At 57.0% G+C, this 19,915-nt stretch overlaps 2 protein-coding genes across 3 annotated transcripts in view; one reads left to right on the top strand and one right to left on the bottom strand.

Moving 5' to 3' along the window:
* The window catches only part of BRD3 (bromodomain containing 3), a 32,622-nt gene extending 21,519 nt beyond the window's left edge, over window positions 1-11,103 (top strand). Inside the window, exons 7-12 of the mRNA XM_081237316.1 lie at window positions 682-810; window positions 2,893-3,084; window positions 4,242-4,471; window positions 7,659-7,951; window positions 9,075-9,203; window positions 10,969-11,103. Coding sequence (XP_081093442.1) covers window positions 682-810; window positions 2,893-3,084; window positions 4,242-4,471; window positions 7,659-7,951; window positions 9,075-9,203; window positions 10,969-11,084 — 1,089 coding nt within the window. The 3' untranslated portion in view covers window positions 11,085-11,103. The remainder of the gene's footprint in view (window positions 1-681; window positions 811-2,892; window positions 3,085-4,241; window positions 4,472-7,658; window positions 7,952-9,074; window positions 9,204-10,968) is intronic.
* A 73-nt stretch (window positions 11,104-11,176) lies between these two features.
* On the bottom strand, window positions 11,177-18,542 carry BRD3OS (BRD3 opposite strand). Of its 2 annotated transcripts, none has more exons than XM_081237317.1 (3): window positions 18,455-18,542; window positions 18,109-18,153; window positions 11,177-17,770 (listed from the first exon to the last, which is right to left on the bottom strand). In XM_081237317.1, the coding sequence occupies exon 3, from the start codon at window positions 17,160-17,162 to the stop codon at window positions 16,908-16,910; it is 255 nt and encodes an 84-aa protein (XP_081093443.1). In that variant the 5' UTR covers window positions 17,163-17,770; window positions 18,109-18,153; window positions 18,455-18,542; the 3' UTR covers window positions 11,177-16,907. The 2 variants fall into 2 exon arrangements, with proteins under 2 accessions (XP_081093443.1, XP_081093444.1); XM_081237318.1 differs by having other exon boundaries at window positions 18,450-18,535.
* Between the last annotated feature and the right edge of the window lie 1,373 nt (window positions 18,543-19,915).

Genomic DNA, 19,915 nt, shown 5'->3' with positions numbered 1-19,915 from the left:
GTGGTTAGGCTCCAGCTCACAGTGTCCTGCTGCAGCAGAGCATGGCCCCCAGCATGAGCGGGCGCCTCATACCCCCGACACGAGGTCCCTGACCGATGAGCTCATATCTGTGTGAACCCGTCCAGGCGTGGGGAGCTCTCTCCCTCGAGAGCCGTTGCCCCGTCTGCCCCGATCTTAGCTGCCACATTGTGGTCCCTGGCTGGCTGCACTTCTGTCCCCACATGCAGAGCCAGTCATCCCGTGCTCCCGGCGGGGCAGTGGGACGACCTGGTGCTCTGTGAAGCAGGCTAGCTAACAGCACCTGAATTCTCAGGGGAGAAAATTAAATGTCTCATTCTGAGGACTGAGTAGCCCCCTAAACTGGTAGAGAGTGACTTTTCACCACAAGTTGCTTACTCCCCACCGGAGCTCCTGCCAATGGGGATGTCGGCGTGTGAAAAGTTAGCCGAAACGTAGAGCTGGGGACTTTGGTTGCGGGAGCTGGGACTTTTGGGAGCACCTTTTTCTTTCTCCCAGAGTGTCAGCCTCTCTGTGGGGTCCTGGACCCTCCCCTCCAAGCCCTCGGGGCCACCCTTCCACCTTCTCCCTGGGCTCCCAGACGAGGTTTCGGGCTGGCGGTGGACATGCGGAGGGTCCCGAGGCACAGCGGTGCCCTCACGCCCCGTGGCTTGTGTGTTACAGAAGAAGATGGACAGCCGTGAGTACCCAGACGCACAGGGCTTTGCAGCCGACATCCGGTTGATGTTCTCCAACTGTTACAAGTACAACCCCCCAGACCACGAGGTGGTGGCCATGGCCAGGAAGCTGCAGGTAACCCCAGGTGCTCTGTGTGGGGAGGGATCCCCTGGGCACAGGAGGGATCAGCAGCTCAGGGCAGGTGCCCAGGAAGGACATGGGTGTCGGGGAGGGCATGTCTCCCAGGGGAGGTGTGGGGTCGAGGGGTGGGGTGTCTGGGGACCTCATCCACGGGCACGTTTCCCCTGAGCGGCGGCCAAGTGGCGGCCAGGCCCCGAGCCTGCTCCCCAGGGACGCGGTGGCCAAGAGGCCAGTTTCTGCCTCCTGGGAGCTGCAGGCTCAGGTGGGCAGCGGCAAGCAGCTGGGGGCTAGCAGGCATTCTAGCCAGGGCGGAGGCGGAGAGAAGGCAGACGCCCGCTGCCCTGCACTTCACCGCGGGCCGAGGGCCCTTTGTCAGGAGCCTGCCTGTGAGGCCCGTGGGCGTCGTAGTGGGGGACGGCTGTTTGTGCAGCCTGTTGCTTTCCCGACCACAAGGCAGATGGCACGTGGGAGAAACGGGCCTGCAGGGAAGCGCAGTCTGGCCTTCGATGGTGTGACTGCGTACACGCACACGGATCTCACATACAGGCTGAGTGTGCGCGAGTGTGCGCGATTATCTGTCAGAGCCTGGGGGCTGCCGCAGGTTTCTGTACGGGCCAGGACCCCGAGCCTGTTCTTATTTCTCTTTGCCATCACGTAGCCTGTTGGCTTTTATAAAAACAGGACCCAGGATGTTGTCCTGTAAGACGTTCCCAGGCCCTTGCTCAGAACCCTTTTGAGAACCCGGTACGGTAACTCGGGAGCATCGTTGATCACCCAGGCCCCGGACGGGGCCTCAGGGGGAGCCTCCTTCCAGGCCTCTGGGCCCTGCTGATCTTCCTTACCTTCCTCCTGCCTGTGGGCCCTGGCTTGCTGCGGGCTGCCCCCTCTGTGCACTGGCTCCCATGGGGAATTTGGTAGAGCGGTCCTGGTGGTCCCAGGACACCCAGAGGAAGCCACCGGGACCCACGGTTTCATACCAAGATAGTGAAGCCAAAAGGCTCTGCAAAGCCCCGTGCTGCCGTTGCTCTGTTGATGCCCCTAAACCTTTGCGAGTAGCTCCACGAGGAAGCCAGGCGGCGCTGGCAGCAGACGGGCCGACGGCAGTGGCTCTGATTCTCTTCCAGCAAAAGGTGGTCTCTGCGGTGTGGCCACAGAGGTTGGGAATCTTAATTACTGATGACTATTTAGTAATTAGCTATTGATTGTGTCTAGTCAAGCTGGGTGGGGTTAGAGCCTGACGCTGCAGCAGCCTGATGTAGATCTTCCCCCACTGCCCTCACCGGGGGGCCGTTTGCCCAGAGCGGGCCAGGTCATGGCCTTGCATAGCAGCGTACCTCTGAGATGTCTTTACCCCAGGAGGAGATTCTGGGGAACCAGGGCCCAGAGTAGGCTCTTACGGGAGCCGGACGCCTGGTCGGTGGGGCTGCACCTTTTGCATGTAAACCAGGTGTATGTGGCTTCAGGTGTCTGAGCTGGCAGAGAGAAGTCTCCCTTCGTGGCCGCTCATCCTGTCTGAAATGAACCTGGGCCACCGCGGGGGAGGGGACCTTTGTTGAGCGTGCTCCCAAGGCTGTGTAGGAGCTGGCAGTTGGATAGGACAAGACTTTTGCCTTTTGCCTTTTGAGCCAACTTTTGGACCCAACTCAGAACGAGATGTGATACTACAGTAACATCACAGGGGAAAGAAATGGGAAAGCGAAACGAGCTCCCGGATCCAGTGGCTGGGGGGCCCCAGAAAAGGGTCAGAGCTCAAAGGAAGGCCCTCTCACTGTCTGTCAGTAGGGGGCAGCCTTGGACCTGGATGCTGAAAGACTTGCAAGCTGTGGACAGGAGGTGGGGTGTCTAATAGAGGAGCTTGTGTGCCGGCTCCTAAAAGGCTGTGTCTGTGGCCGTTCACTCTGCGCCCTCTGGCCCTGGACCCGCGCTTAGGGCCTGGGGAGGGAGGGACAGAGAGCAAGCCGGGGTGGGCGGCGTGGGGGCAGCCCAGCGCTCTGGGCAGACTGGGTCCAGTCTCCCCGACTCCCCGGGGGCTGCCCACGGGCGTCCAGGACCCAGGCGGCCCCTGCTGTCCCGCAGGACGTGTTTGAGATGCGGTTTGCCAAGATGCCGGACGAGCCGGTGGAGGCGCCCACGCTGCCCGTGCCCGCGGCCCCTGTGGTCAGCAAGGGCGTGGAGAGCAGCCGCAGCAGCGAGGAGAGCTCCACGGACTCAGGCAGCTCGGACTCGGAGGAGGAACGGGCCACGCGGCTGGCGGAGCTGCAGGAGCAGGTGAGTGGCCACAGCCGGGCCTTGACCCGACGTTTGCCCTGGTCGCCCCCGCCCCCCCAGGCCACAGCCATCCTCTGCGGCGGTGTCGCTGGCAGGGCACCCGGCGAAGGTGTCGGCTCCGAGGGCCCCCTTGGCAGTGCCTGCAGGCCCAGGGCCCTGTGAGCCCGACCGGGTCGGGACGTCCCTGGAGCCCTGGAGCCTCCTTCCGCTCCAGAAAGGTCTGGGAGGCACCTGCAGAAGCCGCAGCCGTGGGGCTCCACGAGCCTGTCCGGTTGGGGGCGGGGGCGGGCTCCACAGCTCTGCCAGAGCGAGGTTGTCCTGCCTCGGCCTCTGACTGCCTGTGAGTCGGCCCTCCCCGCCCCTTTGCGCACCTCACGTGCAAAGTGGGACCGAGAGGTGCTGGATTCCTAGGGGGTGGGGGGCCTCTAGCAGGGAGGAGACAGTGGGGTAACAGTGACCCTGCCGGCACCCCGGTGGGGCTGGGCGTCTCAGCTGAACCTTGTCAGGGATGATGGTGCAGGGAGCATGGCCCTGAGGTGTAGCTGTTGGGCCAGGGTCCCTCCCACGCCATGTGACGTGACTGGCGTGTGCGAGCCTGGTGCCGTCTTGGCCCGTCCACCTGCTAGAGGCTGGAGGCACCGTTTCCTTGCCTGTTGGGCACGAGACTCCCCTTGGGGTCTGCTGAGGTGAGAAGCGTGTAAAGCACGTAGCACACCGGCAGCCACTTGCTGGACAAGCTGAGTGTCCCCTGCTGGCACTGGACCGTTTTGACCCTGCAGAACTGCTGTGCAACATCCCAGCAGCTGCCCACGAGTGGAAAGTCTCCTTTACGCAGGCGTTTAAACCTCTCCCTAGAGAGTCTCCCTCATCTGGAAAATAGAAACTAGCAGGAAAACCAGGAGGCGCCATTTTTCGAGCCCTTCGGGTGCCACCTGCCCTGCACTTCGGGTAGGGAGACCAAGACCCAGCGGCTCACCCGCCGTCGCAGGGGTGGGGAGGGTCAGACGGGCTCTGCCGCCCTCCGGGACCTGTCTGGCTCCCCGGCTCCCCTCCCCGCACGGTGGCGGCAGCTCCCGGGCACCCCAGCCCCCCGCCCCCGCCCGCGACCCCCTTGGGCCAGCCCCGGGGAGCCCCGCTCAGCTGCCTGTCTCTTCCAGCTGAAGGCTGTGCACGAGCAGCTGGCCGCCCTGTCTCAGGCCCCAGTGAACAAGCCAAAGAGGAAGAAGGAGAAGAAGGAAAAGAAAAAGAAGGACAAGGACAAGGACAAGGAGAGGCACAAGGCCAAGTCCGAGGAGGAGAAGAAGGCCAAGGCGGCCCCGCCTGCCAAGCAGGCCCAGCAGAAGAAGGCTCCCGCCAAGAAGGCCAACAGCACGACTGTGGCTAGCAGGTGGGCCCCGGCGCCTGTGTCCTGGACACCCACGTGGCGGGAGGATGCTGGATTCGGGGCTTTGTCCTGGTGACCTGGACCCTGGGCTGTTACGGGGAGATGGGGTGGGGGGTTGGTGGCCCTCGCCTTGCCCACCTCGTGGGAAGACTGGGAGGATCAAACGAGATCTCCGCCTCGACAGTATGGGTTGCGGAGGGCGGCGCTCAGCTCCCCGTGGGGCCAGCCTCAGTCACAGGCATTGGAGACCTCAGCATCTAGAGGCTTCAGGGACATTTTCCTGGTCTGGGCCCGAGAGTTTGCTTTGGCGGGGGGGGGTCTTGGCGCCGTGTCCTGGGCCCTTAGCACCCCATCCCCGGCTGGCCTAGTCGGTGGAGGGTCGGGGGTGGAGGTGCGCCTTGGCACAGAGCTCCCTGGTCCCCACGGCCTTCACTCAGCCCCCGCCGTGGCCACGTGCTGCCCCGAGGAACGCCTGCCGCAGACGAGCAGGGACGACGTGGGGAGGTGAGGGTGGTGGGAAGGCACACCGGGCCGGGCGCCTCTCCCGGCGGGGTGGAAGGAGGGCGTCCTGGAGGAGGGGCGACAGCTGCACAGAGGGTCCGGGTGGGGTTCCAAGAATCAGGAACAGCAGGCACAAAGCTGTAGAGGCCAGTGGAGTGTGTTCCTCGTGGGAATGAGGACAAGGGTGGGCACTGCTGAAGAACAGAGGCCAGGTTGGGAAGAGGGGAGGGTTTAGGCTGCCGAGGCTGGCCGGCTCGGTCGAGGTGTTTGCAGTTTGTTCCCCAGTGAAAGTGGTCAGATCCTGGCCAGTGTGGGGGATGGATTAGCGAGAGGCAAGAATGGGAGGAAAGATGCCCTCCCTCTGGAGTTGCCGTGGTCACGCAGGCAGGAGAGGCCAGTGTGGCCGTGGGGCTGGAGGGGTGTTGCTTTGAGAGCTGTCTGTGAGGCAGAATGGACAGGCCTTGGTCCCTGGACGTAGGAGGAGGGGCATGCAGAGCTGGGGACTTGGGCTTTGATAGCTGGGCGGGCAGTGGCACCATCGAGAGGGGCAGTGAGAATGGTCAGGGGTTTTCTCCTCCCTCTCTCCCTTTTGCAGGGGGAGGCAGAAATCAGGTTCCCTGTTCTGTCTCTGTCTCTGGTTTTGGCGTCTGTACAATGCTGGCCTCAAAACTGAGTTGGGAAGTGTTCTCTTGTCTTCTGTTTTCTGGGATCGATTTATAGCCTTGGTATATTAATTCTTAAATGTGTGATAGAATTCACCAGTGAAACCACCTGGGCCCGGAGTTTCACTGTTGGAAGGTCGTTAACCACGAATTCAGTCCCTTTGAACGTGCCCCACAAATTTGATATATTGTGATTTCATTTAAGTTAGAAATATTTTTTAATTCCCTTCAGGCATCCTTTTTGACCATGGATTATTTAGAAGTGTGTTGTTTGGTTTACAGATATTTGGAGATTTTTCCAGATATTTTTCAGTTATTGATTTCTAGGGTCAGAGAACACACTTTGTATGTTTTCAACATTTTAAAGTTTGTTAAGATTTTATGGCCCAGGATACGGTCTGTCTTGGTGAACGTGCCATGTATGCTTGAAAAGAACGTGTATTCTCCTGCTGTTGGGTGGAGTGTTGTATAAACGTCAGTTAGAAGATTAAAAAAAAAATCTAAAAAGAAGACACAAATGGACTTATTTACAAAACAGAAACAGACTCACAGACTTAGAGAACAAAGTTATGGTTACCAAGGGGGATGGGGGTCGGGGTGGGGGTGGGGGGGAGGGATAGACTGGGAGTTTGGGGTTGACACGGACACACTGCTACATTTAAAACAGATAACCAACAAGGGTCTCCAGTAGAGCACGGGGAACTCTGCTCAATATTCTGTAATAACCTAAATAGGAAAAGAATTTGAAAAATAATAGATACATGTATATAAAAAAAAAAAACAAAAAAACCTTTAAACCCCAAACAGACAAAAACATGTCAGTTAATAAGTTGATTTGGTTGATGATGGTGTTGGGATCATCTCTGTTCTGCTGATTTGTTCTATTAATTACCAAGAGAGAATGGTTGAATCCTGCAAGTAAAGTTGCAGATTTTCCTATTTCCCTTCAGTTCCATCAGCTTTTGTTTATATATTTTGTTTGTTTGTTTGTTTGTTTGTTTTTTTGCTGTATGTGGGCCTCTTACTGTTGTGGCCTCTCCCGTCACGGAGCACAGGCTCTGGACGTGCAGGCTCAGCGGCCATGGTTCACGGGCCCAGCCACTCCACAGCATGTGGGATCTTCCAGGACTGGGGCACGAACCCATGTCCCCTGCATTAGCAGGCGGACTCTCAACCACTGCACCACCAGGGAAGCCCTGTTTATATATTTTGAAGCTTGGTTTTAGATGCACACACCTGTAGGACTGTGATGGTCAGTTGACTCTTTTATCATTATACAGTGTCCCTCTTTTTCCTGGTAGCATTCCTTTTCCTGAAGTCTGCTTTGCCTGAAATTGTCACAGCCATTGCGGTTTTCTTTTGATTAGTATTTACACGGAATATTTTTCCCCCACCTTTTTACTTGTAACCTACCTCTGTCGTTATATTTCAAGGGGGGTTGTGTAGATTAGATAGCATGTAAATTGGGTCTTGGTTCTTACCCAGTCTGACCACCCCTCTCTTTTAACTGGTGTGTTTAGACCGTTTATATTTAATGTAATTGTGGACACTGTTTGATTTCCACCTACCGTTCCGTTATTTTCTGTCCCTGCTGTTTATTCCTCTGTCCCCCTTCCTGCCTTCTTCTGGGATATTTGAATACGGAGATGAGTTTGACCTGCCGTGCTTGAGATGCCTGTGGGGCATTGAGGGGAGCTGACCACCACGGTTGTTTCCTGGCCGAGGCCTCCCTAGGCCGGTAGCAGCCTCTGCTCTGACCTCTGGAGCAGGGTCTTCCGTGTCCCTGGAGATGTATGTGCATCTCCAGGCAGTAGCCCGGCTTCTCTGTCTGGGGTACCACTTTGGGCTGCTCCTTGGTAAGAGAGCCTGGTCCTGGAGAGGAAGAGGGCCGGCGGGCAAGGGGTCAGGGTCTGGGGGGGCGGGGGGGGGAACTCGGGGTTGTGGGGCAGGGGCTGGGTGGGGTCGGGGGGCTCCAGGGATGGGGACGGGGTGCTCCACGCCATGATGCTCCTTGCCTTCTGCCTCAGACAGCCGAAGAAAGGCGGCAAGCAAGCGTCGGCCTCCTATGACTCGGAAGAGGAGGAAGAGGGGCTGCCCATGAGCTACGATGAGAAGCGCCAGCTCAGCCTGGACATCAACCGGCTACCGGGGGAGAAGCTGGGCCGGGTAGTGCACATCATCCAGTCGCGGGAACCCTCGCTCAGGGACTCCAACCCCGACGAGATCGAGATTGACTTTGAGACTCTAAAACCCACCACTTTGCGGGAACTAGAGAGATACGTCAAGTCTTGTTTACAGAAAAAGCAAAGGAAGCCATTCTGTAAGTCGTCGGGACGGGGTGCCTTGCTGGCGCCCCTCCCCATCACCCCTTCAGTCCCGGAGCAGACAGCCAGGCAGCCCCGGGAGTGGGGGTGGGGGTGGGGGTGGGTCGCACGCCGCCAGGCTCCTCGCCCCTCCTCTGCCTTGTGCCCCGAGGATGCAGGGACACAGCTGCTGACTGCTCAGCTGGGGGCGGGGGCTTAGCTGAGACCAGCTGCGGCCCCACCCCAGCCAGAGCACTTCTTCCCGCCCTGCTCCCGGGCAGGTGGGCAGCACTTGTGTGCCTCATCCTTCCCCAGAGCAGGCAGGACCCCTGGGTCGGTCCCCAGCCCCATTCGTTCAAATGCTAGCTAAGGCCCTCACCACAAGCCTTCTTGAGGCTCCGTTTGGGGCCTGAGCTGCAGGCGACCTGTCGATGGTTCCCTGCCTGGGCAGACCAGTTCCCTTTGCCTGGGGTGGAGGTCCAGAGGCCTCCCAGGACGGATGATTGCACTGGCTCAGGCTCACCCTGGAAGTCGATGACTTCACTGGACGGGAACGAGTCGCTGCCTGGGTCAGTGGGTCCTGGGGAGTGAGAGGAAGGGCAGGAGGCCCCAGGCAGCCCCACGGTGGCAGGAGAACAGGGCACCCGCCCGGCCCCGAGGAACAACATCCAGGGTGCACCTGATGCTGTGTGTGGCCCCCTCGGGCTGCTTGGTCCTCACTCGCTCTGTGGGGGGAGGCTGCCTTCTCCTGGATGGAGCATGGCGTGACCTCCTGCAGTCACGGCACGTTTGCCCCTCGGTAAGTCGCCTGTGGACTCAGAGGTGCTGGCACAGGCGCGCCAGGTGGTGGACTGGGCTCCAGGGCGGAGTCTGGGCCTCACTGAGGCCGAGGGAGAGCCTCGGCCGTGGCAAAGGAAAACCATGAGTTGGGGGGTCAGGGCCTCAAGCCGCAGCTCTGCCTTTCACCTGGGGGTGCCGCCGTCTGTGCAGCCGTCTGCAGTGGGGGTGGTCTGTCCCAGCTCAGGAGTGTTGTGACGGTTGCAGAGCCTCGCGTGTGGCGGGGCCTCCGTACGTGTGGGCTGCCCCTGGGGCCGCCCGCCCTTCCCCGCCTGTGGCCTCAGCTCCCGTGCTCTTCCACAGCCACGAGCGGGAAGAAGCAGGCGGCCAAGTCGAAGGAGGAGTTGGCTCAGGAAAAGAAGAAGGAGCTCGAGAGGCGGCTGCAGGATGTCAGCGGGCAGCTGAGCAACAGCAAGAAGCCCGCCAAGAGAGGTACCCGTGGCCCTCGTGCTGCTCTGTCGGGGGGGAGAGGGCAGTGGGAGGGAGGGGCTGCTGACCTGGGTTTGCGCCTGTGGCTCCACCTCGTAACGAGCTGTGTTTCCCTAGAGGAGGCTGTTGACCCCCCGAAACCCTGATTTCCTTATCTGCAAACTGGGACCCGAGCCCGGCCCTGCAGGGAGGCTGAGCAGATGACAGGCGTGTGTGAAAGCGCCCCTTTGCAGAGCCCCTGGGAGACGGCTCTTTGGAAGGGCCCAGCTGTGGTCTTGGGGGGCTGGACCCCATGATTTGGGAGGGACTGGGGTCCTACCCCGCAGCTTCAGTGGCTCCTGGCCCCCAGCAGTGGGCTTTCTGGCTGCCCTCAGACAGGAACACTAGTTCCCAGCCAGTTAGCCAGTGTCACAGGCGGAGGGAGGGTCTGACTTCCGGCCCCAGGCCCTCTGCTCTGTGGACTCGGGGTCTTATTTTAGGTGAGCAGGTGATTTGATTCCTTGCCTCCTTTCCCCGGGGCCTGTAAGAAAAGGCAAATACCTTTGTCCTGGTCCCAGGGACAGTGGGGCCCAGGTGGCGGTCGGATTCTAGGTCCAGTCTTGGTCATGCGGCAGCCAGGTGCCACAGCCTTGTCTGGCCCCACTTGCCCAGTGCCAAGCTGGGGCTCGGAGCCCTGCCCGCTCCCACTGATGGCTGAGAGGCCCCCCCTCGCGTTAGCCCCGGGGAGGGCACCATTACTGCTCAGCACGTGTGACTGGATTCTTCATATGACCGGCCACGTCCCCGCACGTCCCATCAGTTTCTCGCAGTAGATCGCCTTGACTTTTTCCCGGCCTCTAAGTGTACTTGGATGTGTTGACCTCTGAGCTGTTTCTGCTCACACTTCCGACACCAAACGTGCGAGTTTTTCTCACGCCAGTTCTCCAGCTCCCACATGAGCAGGGTGTCCAGCCGTTGAGTTCCCTGCTGACGCTGTCTGCTCGGTTAAGGGCTCAGCCCCGCCCGTCACACGCCAGGTGCACGTCCCAAGCCTCCCGTGCCTTTGACTGACGGGCTGTAAATCGGGGATTCCCACAACCCCCTCCTCAGGTTTGACAATTGGCTAGAACGGCTCACAGAACTCAGGAATTCTGAGTGAAGCCCCTTGTGGTTTGTTATAAAGGACACAGCTCAGGGACAGCCAGGTGGACGCGTGGCACAGGGCAGGGTGTGGGGGCGTGGAGCCTCCAGGCCCCTCCCGCCACCACCCTCCCAGCAGCTGGAGGCCCCCTGAACCGGGAGTTCTCTCTGGAGCACAGTCTCCAGTCCCCGCCCCTCCTCGGCCACGGGGGCAGGGGGGAGCTGAAAGTCCCCGCCCCGGGTCACATGGTCTTCCTGGAGAGCAGCCCTGGGCTGTGGCCCTGGGGGGGGGTCCCCCCGCCCCGAGTCACTCGTGAGCGTAAACTCAGGTGTGAGCTAAAGGGGCTCCTTAGCAGTAAAAGACGTTGTTGCCACTCGGGAGATTGCAGGGGATTTCGGGGCTCTGAGCTGGGAACAGGGTAGGAGCACCAGACGCACTTCTTACACCATCACAACCTCGTTAACGCGTTGCTGCATTTCAACAAAATCTCTTAAGGTTTATCACGTGACCGGGTCAGGATCGGGTGGGTCGGGGCATGTGAGGGTGGGGGGGGCCGGGGGGTCACGGACAGGCTCACGAGGAGGGAGGGGCGGCCGGCGCGTGGGGGGCGCGTGGGGGGCGCACCCCTCACCCGCGCGTCTCCCCCAGAGCAGTCAGGCTCCGCGCCCTCGGGAGGGCCCTCCCGGCTCAGCAGCAGCAGCTCGTCTGAGTCCGGGAGCAGCAGCTCCAGCGGATCCAGCTCCGACAGCAGCGACTCGGAGTAAACTCTGGGCCCTCACGGGACGGGACAGAACCAGTGGACGTCGCCCTCGCCGAAGCTCTGCAGTGCTCCCTTCTATGGTTAATATGCTGTGTCCGTTCCACGGTGTGCAGGTTCTCCTTTTAATTCAGTGTTATGGTATCTTCCAGCTTTGGCTTTAATAGGTCAAAGATCTTTCCGTGTGTGTCCGTTAGACTTTATGAGAAGCTGTGAATCTGCATAACGCCTTTCCTTCGTAACTGAATTCAGTCCCTTGGAGATGACAACTTCAAACGCTAACCTGATGGCCGTAGAAAAACACGTAAGGTGTGATCCGGAGGTTCTTGCAAAATCCCTTTTCTTACGCCTGACCTGGTCTGTAGCTCCAGCGAGAATTTCTCCAAAGGAGATGTCTCGGAAATGGTACCGTATGTGAAAGCTGTTAGCTTTGCGAACAGGCGTTTGTCTTTGTCTTCGGGGGCCTGGGCTCTGACGCTCACGTCCGAGGGGTCACCTCTTTCTGCAGGGGCAGAGGACAGCCGTGCCCGCCCCTGCCGTGAGGGCCAGGGCTGGGCCCAAGCGGGGAGGGGTCATCGTCACTGCAGCCAGAGCTCCCGCGGGTGGGGGACCGGCGAGGGTGGGCGTGGAAGGGAGCCGAGTTTTTCTGATCTCTGTGGCGTCGGGAGCTCCCGGGAGGGAACACGGTGGCTGCGTGTGCGACGCGCGGGTTCCCAAACACTGAAACTTTTACCTCAACTTAAAAAAAAAAAAGAAAAAAAAAAGATAAAAAAAAAAAAATACAGAAGGAGACTTTTTTGTAAGATTCAGCAGTTTTCTACAAAAGGCCAGCCCCCACGTGTGTCCCCAGCCCAGCCGCTGCCACGCACTCCGGAACCATTGTCCCAGTTTCATGTATATATGAATACTTTATTTATTAAGATCATTGGTCATTTTTTTTTTAAAAAAAAAAAAGGAAAGAAAAACAAAACTGCAAAAGAAACACATTAAAAAAAAAAAGTGGCAGAGACGCAGGCCTTTTAAATGGTTTGAAGGGGAGCCCCAGACCCTGCTGGCCAGCGGGCCTCTCACCTCCAGGTGCTACAGCCTGCTGTCCCCGTGCCGGTGCTCAATCACGTCTGTGTGCGCTTGCTCTCCTCTCGGGGCTGCTGGGGTTTTTGTTCTTGTTCTTTTTCGTGTGTGTATGAAATTTGGAGACTTACAGGTGTAGACGACTTCCAGCTGCAGCACATTCTGATTTTTTATTTCGTTTGTTTAGTTCTTTTGTATTCACTTCTGGTCTCTCTTAGGACTGTTTTAAAAGACTTCAATTTAGGGAACCCCAGTTATATAATATAAACTTTGTAATCTGAGAGAAGAAAAATGTATAGTAAATCTAAGTCTTGATTTTTAACTTTCTATTGTAAAAAATAATAATAATAATATACAGAGTTTAACAGAAGGTTATGTTTTGGTTTTGTTTTCTCCAGAGGCTGCCATACGGCCTTTGAGTGCAGGGATGCCCCATCCACACTGCCTGCCTACGCTCTGACCATTGTGGCTTTGGCCAGGAATGCAAGGGCCCCCGGATGGGGCACCCCTCACCCCCCCACCTCCAGGAGAGGGGCGCGGCCCCCGCTGCCCCACGCGGTCTTCCAGCCGCCAGCAGTGGCGGCACGGGGCTCCCTGCTCATGCATTTTCCAGTTAGCACAGAAGTGACCGCAATAGTCTCTCTCCCCGTGAGACTTTACTGAGGGGGGTGCTGGGGGTGGAGCCAGGGGTGGCCTGGCCTCTTGTCTGGTGGCAAGTTCTCTGCCAGCACTTCTGGATGGATCGGGGGACTAGTCGTTGGTATCCTAACGGGCGGTGGTTTCTAAAGATCCTAAAGTCGACTTGGATTCCACTAACACTGAAGGCTAGAGGATACCTCTGATGGGTGTAGAACTCTGATGAGGCGATGGATGGTGGATTACCATTTTTCTGACTGCTGGTGATTCTGACCTTTGGGTGAGTTTTGAGCCAGTCTGTTCAACTTTTTTCATTACGTTTTGTTTGTAATAAAAATATAAATGGATTTTAGATTTGCCATTTTTTAAAGCCGCCCTGTTTTTCAAAGGTGTTTTCTAAGCAGATCTTTAATGGAGTAAATAACCTATGAATTTAAGGAATTACGACAGGATGCAAGGTCCTGAAGCAGGATCTCATGGGCAGTATGCAGCACGCACGCGTCTGAGTAACAAACAGACCCCAGCCGGGGGGCCTGGAGGTGCTGGGGGCTCCCGTGGGGCGCCCCTCCAGTCACGAGCGGGGAGGGTCACCTGTGCCAGCCACTCAGCGGGGGACATCGGGCCCTAGAGCTGAGCACAGCGGGAGCATTTCCTTACCTGCTGGTTCTGTGCTGGGAGAGATGTGGAGTCTCAGCCACCTGTGCTCCTTTCCTCTGAAAGATCTGCTGGCTTTGACGCTGCCGGAGGGCTTAGTCCGTGCTGAGCGGTTGTAGTTCATTGGGTTTTTTAAGGCTTTCTGTCCAGACTTCAAAACTGATTTCAGAGTTTTGGGGGGACCTCCTCCACCCCCCCCCGAGGTCAGCCTGTGGGTGTTCGCCATTTCCATTTCTCTGCGTTGGGCAAGTGGAGTTCCAGTGCCGAGGACCGGAGGGCAGCCTGTCCAGGCTTAAGGGCCTGTGTTCAGTGGGTTGGCCTCGTGCGGGGCACGGAAATGGCTTTGAAACAGTCCTTGTGATCCCTGGGGGTCGAGGGGGCGGCTTGGGCTGTTAGCTGAACTCCAGAGACGCTTGCTCACTCATCTTGCTTACAAACTGTTAAGATACGTTTTTCTTTTCTGTGTTTTGGTTTTTGTTCTTTTGCAACATTCACATCTTGTACAGTTTGGAGGGGGGTGGGGGGAACACCGCCCACGATAAAAGACTTGTTACACCTGGTGTAGCGCTGTTCCCTAATACTGGCATAACACTTGCAGGAGGTTTTTCTTTGTTATATTTAAAATGTTACTTTTCTGTATGATGTGCATGCAAGTTCACCGTAACTTTTCTTAAGCTTTTTAGTGCCGTTTCTAGTATATTCCTGTAAATGTCAGTTACTGAAAATGAGTCCAATGTAAGTAGTTTTAGCTTGTTTATTGCAACGCTGGCCTCAACACAACAGAATAAAAATGGTAGAAAGTACTCTTTGATGTTTCTGGTAATCATGGACCCTTCTCCTGGGGCATTTGTTTTGTTTTCATAATAAAAGAGAAAAAAAAAAAGAGGTGCCTTTTCCTGTGCTTTCTGGGCTCCCAGCTCTCCCCTTGCTGGCGTGTGACGATGGGGGAAGCCGCTCATATTCCTGGCAGGAATACCTGAAGCATCTAAGAGGGTCTTAAAGAGCTCAGTGGCTCTGGTCCAAAGCCTGGGTGGGGAGGCCCCGGGATTTAGGGAGCGTCTTTGTCACCTTTTCAGGTCAGCAGCTCTGTGGATGGGCCGCCCCCCTCCATGACCCACAGGTTCGGTCGCCTCGGTTCCCGCCTGCCCGGTCATCCATCCTCTGTCCCCGCTGTGCCCTCAGTCTGCACTGAGGTGCCTTCCGGGACCAGAGGCATCAAACGCTCGTCCGGCTGGCCCAACGGACGTTTCCAGGAAACCACGTCGCGACGTTGTGCGCGCTGAGGCTTCGTCCATGCGGCCGGGAACCTGGCACACAGTGGAGGCGGCGGCAAGCAATGAAGGAGGAATCGAGACGAATGCCGAGTTCTGACGCCGCTTTCAAAACAGTCACAGCCGTTGGAGCCAAGCCTTGCAGGGACGTCCCGGGAGAAGGCTCTGCCCGAGTCCAGGCCCGAGGCCCCCCTCCCCTGTATTCGCTTGCCCCCCGTCACCCAGGCTGAGCTCCCCGAGGACGGGGACTGGGCACGTCCACCGTGGCATCCCCAGCCCCAGCTGGGAAGGCCAGCCGCCCAGGCGTCCCCAGGGCAGACGTGGCCTCCCCGCTCGCTAAGCAGCTCAGTGCCAGCTGTGTGCGAGTGGCCCAGGGCACGTGGGTCACCTGCACACCCGACCAGTGCAGACGGCGGCCGTGGCCTGTGCTTGCTTTCCCGGCCACGGCCTCTGTGCTTGCGGCTGAGCCAACCACGGCCCGTTTCTAGGTTAGTCTGAGGGGCAGCGAGCATGCAGCACAGAGGCCTTCCAGCTGAGTCAGAAGTTTGCCGCCTTCCCAAACTGAACTGAAGTCGAAGGAGAGCAGAGATGCTGACAAGGCCTGTCTACTGGGGAATCCCAGTGTCAGGGCGCCTGGACGGGCGAGCCTTTACTGCAGAGTCCTTCCTGACTGTGTCGACGAGACAGGCTTCCCTCTTCACCTTGGGGAGGTGCTTAAGGAAATCTGCCTTCCAGCCTCCCCACCTGAGGCAGTAAGCACGCCAAGGCTCCCTGCGCAAGGACCCGGCCTCTGGCTGGACACGTGACGTCGGGGGAAAGCAGTCTGACCCAGCAGTTCCCTTCTGGATGCTGTCTGCTAACCAGCTTGCATGCCTGCATGAGGAGCCACGCAAAGGGAAGCCCAGGACGTGCCGTGTGCATGCACAGCGGGAAGGTCTCTGCCCACCTGTGGGCTCACGGGAGCGCTGCCAACAGGCCGTTGGGAGCGTGACGTAATCGCCCCGTCTGTACAGCTGAGCAAAAAGTCACAGAACCAGATGCTGCGTGGTGCGGGACGCCGCCTCTGGAACCTCGGCACACGCATGCGCCGAGCTGCTGACGGCCGCTGCCTCTGGGGAGGGCGCTTCGTGCGTTTCTGCACTGGGGTTTTTAGCAATAGTTAGATGTTACTGTTGTAAAAAAAAAAAAAAAACAAAAACAAAAAACCCTGAAAGCCAAGTTAGGATATTAGGAGCAAACAGATCAAAATAAGGAGTGAGGAAGGAAGGCGGCTCCTAAAGGAGATTTATTTAGAAAAGAAAACTCAGCTTTGACAAAAGACACTTCCACGTTTGCCTCGCCACACAGACCTTAATTACAGCAGACAGCAAATCCTTTAAAAATGACTCATAAAGCTGCCCACACAGGTGGGCCGAGGCTGCTTGCGTGTGGTCACGGCCCACGCACATCAAACACTGCAGGTGGCCGGGAGGTGCAGCCTCGGAGTAGACACTGAACTATTGTCGGCTGAGAACCTGCCTATTTCAGCCCTGTGATTAAATTTGAAATCACTGTTAGCAACTTTCGTGTAACTTAATAATTTGGGGGTTTCCTTAATGTTTTGGGGATGCCTTTGCCCCACAGACCTCCAGCATCAGGAAGCTAGTGTAGGAGCCATCACAGTGCATCACACGCAGTGATCATTTTGGTTACTAGACTCAAAACTCAAGTGCCACAAAGTCCCTGCTGAAATGCTGCTGCTGATGACCACTTAGGGTGAATCCATCTTGGTCCTGCACATCTTGGTCCCGCCGTTGGATTTGCGACCCGACATGATGCCAATTCCTTCACCTTTTTCTAGATCTGACCCACTCTTTACCAGGCAGAAGGGAATCCTAAAGAACAGCCTGTAAGAATGTGAAGAGGTGGTCTGTAACTGGGGTGTCCCTCCCGCTTGACTTATTCGGAAGCATAATCAGAACAGCATCCAGCCAGGCCCCAGAGCTGGCCTGTGCCTACAGCGCCTGCAAGGTCAGAATGGAGTCCAGGAGCCAAGTCCACCCATCAGCCCGACTGCGAATGGGCCGGGGCGCCATCTCTGGGATTTGGGGGTTCTTCTACCACAGCTCAACCTTCACGTTCACTGTTCAGGATCTCCCAGTAAGGACTAGGGATCAGCAAGGCGGCTGGGTGCCTGGGCTCAGGCTTTCACACCAGAACTACATAACAGAGCAAAACTTGGATTGCCCCGTGTCCCGGGAGACGTCCAGCTTGTTTTTGTCCCGGACGAGGATGGCCTCATTTCCATACTGTGAGTACCACGTGCTTCGGCTCCTGCTCAGGTATGTCCCGGGCGGCACAGATGCCAACTTCTGCTGCTGCTGTTGCCAGATGAGCAGGGAGGTGTCCCGGTACCGGAGCCGGGCGTAGCCTTCGGACAGGGCTTTCTCTGCCAGCGGGACGCGGCCACTCATCACTGGCAGGAACCTCCCCTCTCCTGGGCTCCTGCGCAGGAGGCCTCTGAGCCTGTGCTTTGTGCTAAATGCACTAAGGAACCAGTATTTCAGCTGCTGGCTTTTGAGGATTTCTTCTTTAACCTACTGGTACAAATGAGAAATTCAGGCCATTCACAGGCAACACCCTTGTGAGGGTTCTTTGCAAGGAAACTTGAGAGGAGCCTCCGAGCATTCTGAAAAGACACTTAAGAACCACACGTGGGTCAGCAAGCAGGTCAGCAGGGCCCTGGCCGCAGCGTTTCCTGGTGACGGCTGTGTGCACTGTATCAGGCGTGCAGCTGACGAGGGACGAGGTGCCCACCTCAGGGGGGACTTGTGTCTACAGCGATTCTGACACCACGGCTTGGACCACTAAATTGGAAAAGGTATATCTGGTGTCCCGAATGAAAGGTCATTGTACAGCTAGACAGAAACTGACAGCAGCTCCTATAACTGCCCACTCCCGATCTGTGCTTGGGTCGGCTTTCAGCACAGCAGAGGCGTTCAGATCCCTGCCAGGGATTTGGAACCAGCATTTGTTCAGTGCTTTTTATCTGGCTAGTCTTCAGCTCCTCTCCAAGGTGATGCTACAAAGAAATGAACATGCTGTCAGGTGTTGGGGAGAAAAGGGCCCCAGCAGAAATGGCAGGTTATATGGCACAGAATCCTCCTTAACTCTTGGCATCAGAGCGTTAAACCAAGCTACCGACCGACACATTCCAGTATTGCAGTTGCTCTCCGGTGACGCAGTGAGCCTGGGTTTAAGAGGTAGACCTGTGCCTTATCCTAGTTCTTTTATTAACTAAGGGGACGATCCTGGGGAAGCCACTTGTTGGAGCGTTAGTGTCTAGATCTGCGAAATAAGTCCTAAGAACTCGATGGGGCACAGAGGTGACCTGCCCATGCTGGGGACGCTGGTACTCACCCAGCCACCAGCGCCTTCTTTCTGCTCCAAGCATCAGGGAGGCCCCTGGACCAGAAAGAAAAATGACGTCAGGTGAAAACCAAACGGGAAGTCTGCCTTCCCCGCCCCACGCCACCCCTGCTCATGCTTTCCCAGCCATGCAAGTTCACTTTTCCTTATGTGTGGCCCGCGCTCCCATCGCCCTGCTCTGTCCTCAATGCCGGCTACCGCTGATCCCCCAACGCCCGGCCCGGCCCGCACCCAGGACGCCCCCAGGGCGCGTCCCCATTGCTTCCCCGGCATCCCGGGTACCCCCTGGCCCGGCCCGCGCCCCGCGTCCCCCCACCGCCCGCCCCCGTCACCTGACCCGCGCCCCCCGTGGTCGCCGCCCCGGCCGCCCGCGCCGTGGGGCCTCGGCGGCTAACGGGTCGCGGGGCCGGGCGCCTCGGGCGGGGCGACGCCTGTTGGCTGCGGGTCCGCGTCGCTATGGCAGCGCCGCAGGCATGCCGAGCCGAGCGCAGAGGCCGGCAGGCGGGCGCCACGAGCCGGAGCCATCGATGGCTCCGCGGGGCGGGGCAGGGGGCGGGGTCTCCCGCTGGGGGTGGGGCAGCTGCGGGAGCCGTGTGACCGTTATTGTAGGTCGTAGCATGGTGTAGGTCGTAGCTTTGTGTTGCTGTTTGCGTCTGCTGTTGCCACTTCTGCCACTGTTGTTGCTACTGCTATTAGCATTCTCACCCCTAATAATCTATAGCGTTGTTTTTAATAATTTCATGTTGTCCCGGGCGTACGCACTCTCTCAAAACCAGGTGTCCCACTAACCCATGTCACCCAGCCGGGCCAGGTCCCCATTCTGCCATGAAAACTAGGTCTGTTTCCTTCCGCACCCACCTCCAAATCCTTCTGCAATAATACTCTCGTTTGGTATCTGTCCCTTTCCTTACTGAACTTTCATTTTTACGGTTTCCCCTAATGCTAATTCAGGAAGTCGACCTAAGGGACATTCAAGAACACTGAACCCACCACTGTAGAATGCACATTCTTTACAAGGACACAGAACATCTCCAAAAATTGACTACATGCCAGTCCGTGAATCAGTTTCGATACATTTCAAAGCACTTAAATCCTAGGCGAAAAGGGTCACAAGAAACATAGTCTATAAAACAACAATAAAAAGATACTAGAAGAAAACCCCTATATATGATTACTTTAAAATATATTCTCGAGCCCACCTAGGGATACCAAAAAAAAAAAATTCTAAGTTTCTCATGGGTCAAAGAGAAATTCACAGTACAAATTTTAAAGTATTTTAATTGATGATAAAAATACAATATATCAAAACTTGTAAGATGCAGTTAAAATCATGCCTGGAGGGAAGTTTATCATCTTAAATGCATATACAAGAAAATATACACATGTATGGTGTGTTTGTGGGGTATATGGAAACTCTCAGTATTGTCTTTGCAATTTTTCTGTAAATCTAAAACTGTCCTAAATTAAAACGTAAAAGCTTATTTTTTAATATTTTATTTTATTTTATTTTTGCGGTATGCGGGCCTCTCACTGTTGTGGCCTCTCCCGTTGCAGAGCACAGGCTCCGGACGCGCGGGCTCAGTGGCCATGGCTCACGGGCCCAGCCGCTCTGCGGCATGTGGGATCTTCCCGGACCGGGGCACGAACCCGTGTCCCCTGCATCGGCAGGCAGACTCTCAACCACTGCGCCACCAGGGAAGCCCAAAAAGCTTATTTTTAAAATGAGTGAAAAGGAAAGTCACAGAGTGAGAAGAAATTGGCAATATGTATAGTTGATGAGGGACTTAGTCAGGGTCCA

This window comes from Mesoplodon bidens (genome assembly GCF_964165515.1).
Source record: "Mesoplodon bidens genome assembly, chromosome: 6".
Classification (NCBI taxonomy): domain Eukaryota; kingdom Metazoa; phylum Chordata; class Mammalia; order Artiodactyla; family Ziphiidae; genus Mesoplodon; species Mesoplodon bidens.
The sequence above is the reverse complement of the archived record's forward strand: the minus strand, read 5'-3'. Positions and strand labels throughout refer to the sequence as shown.

Coding starts and splice junctions, on each gene's coding strand:
- BRD3OS (XM_081237317.1), bottom strand. CDS start 17,162: ATGAGTGGCCGCGTCCCGCTGGCAGAGAAAGCCCTGTCCGAAGGCTAC.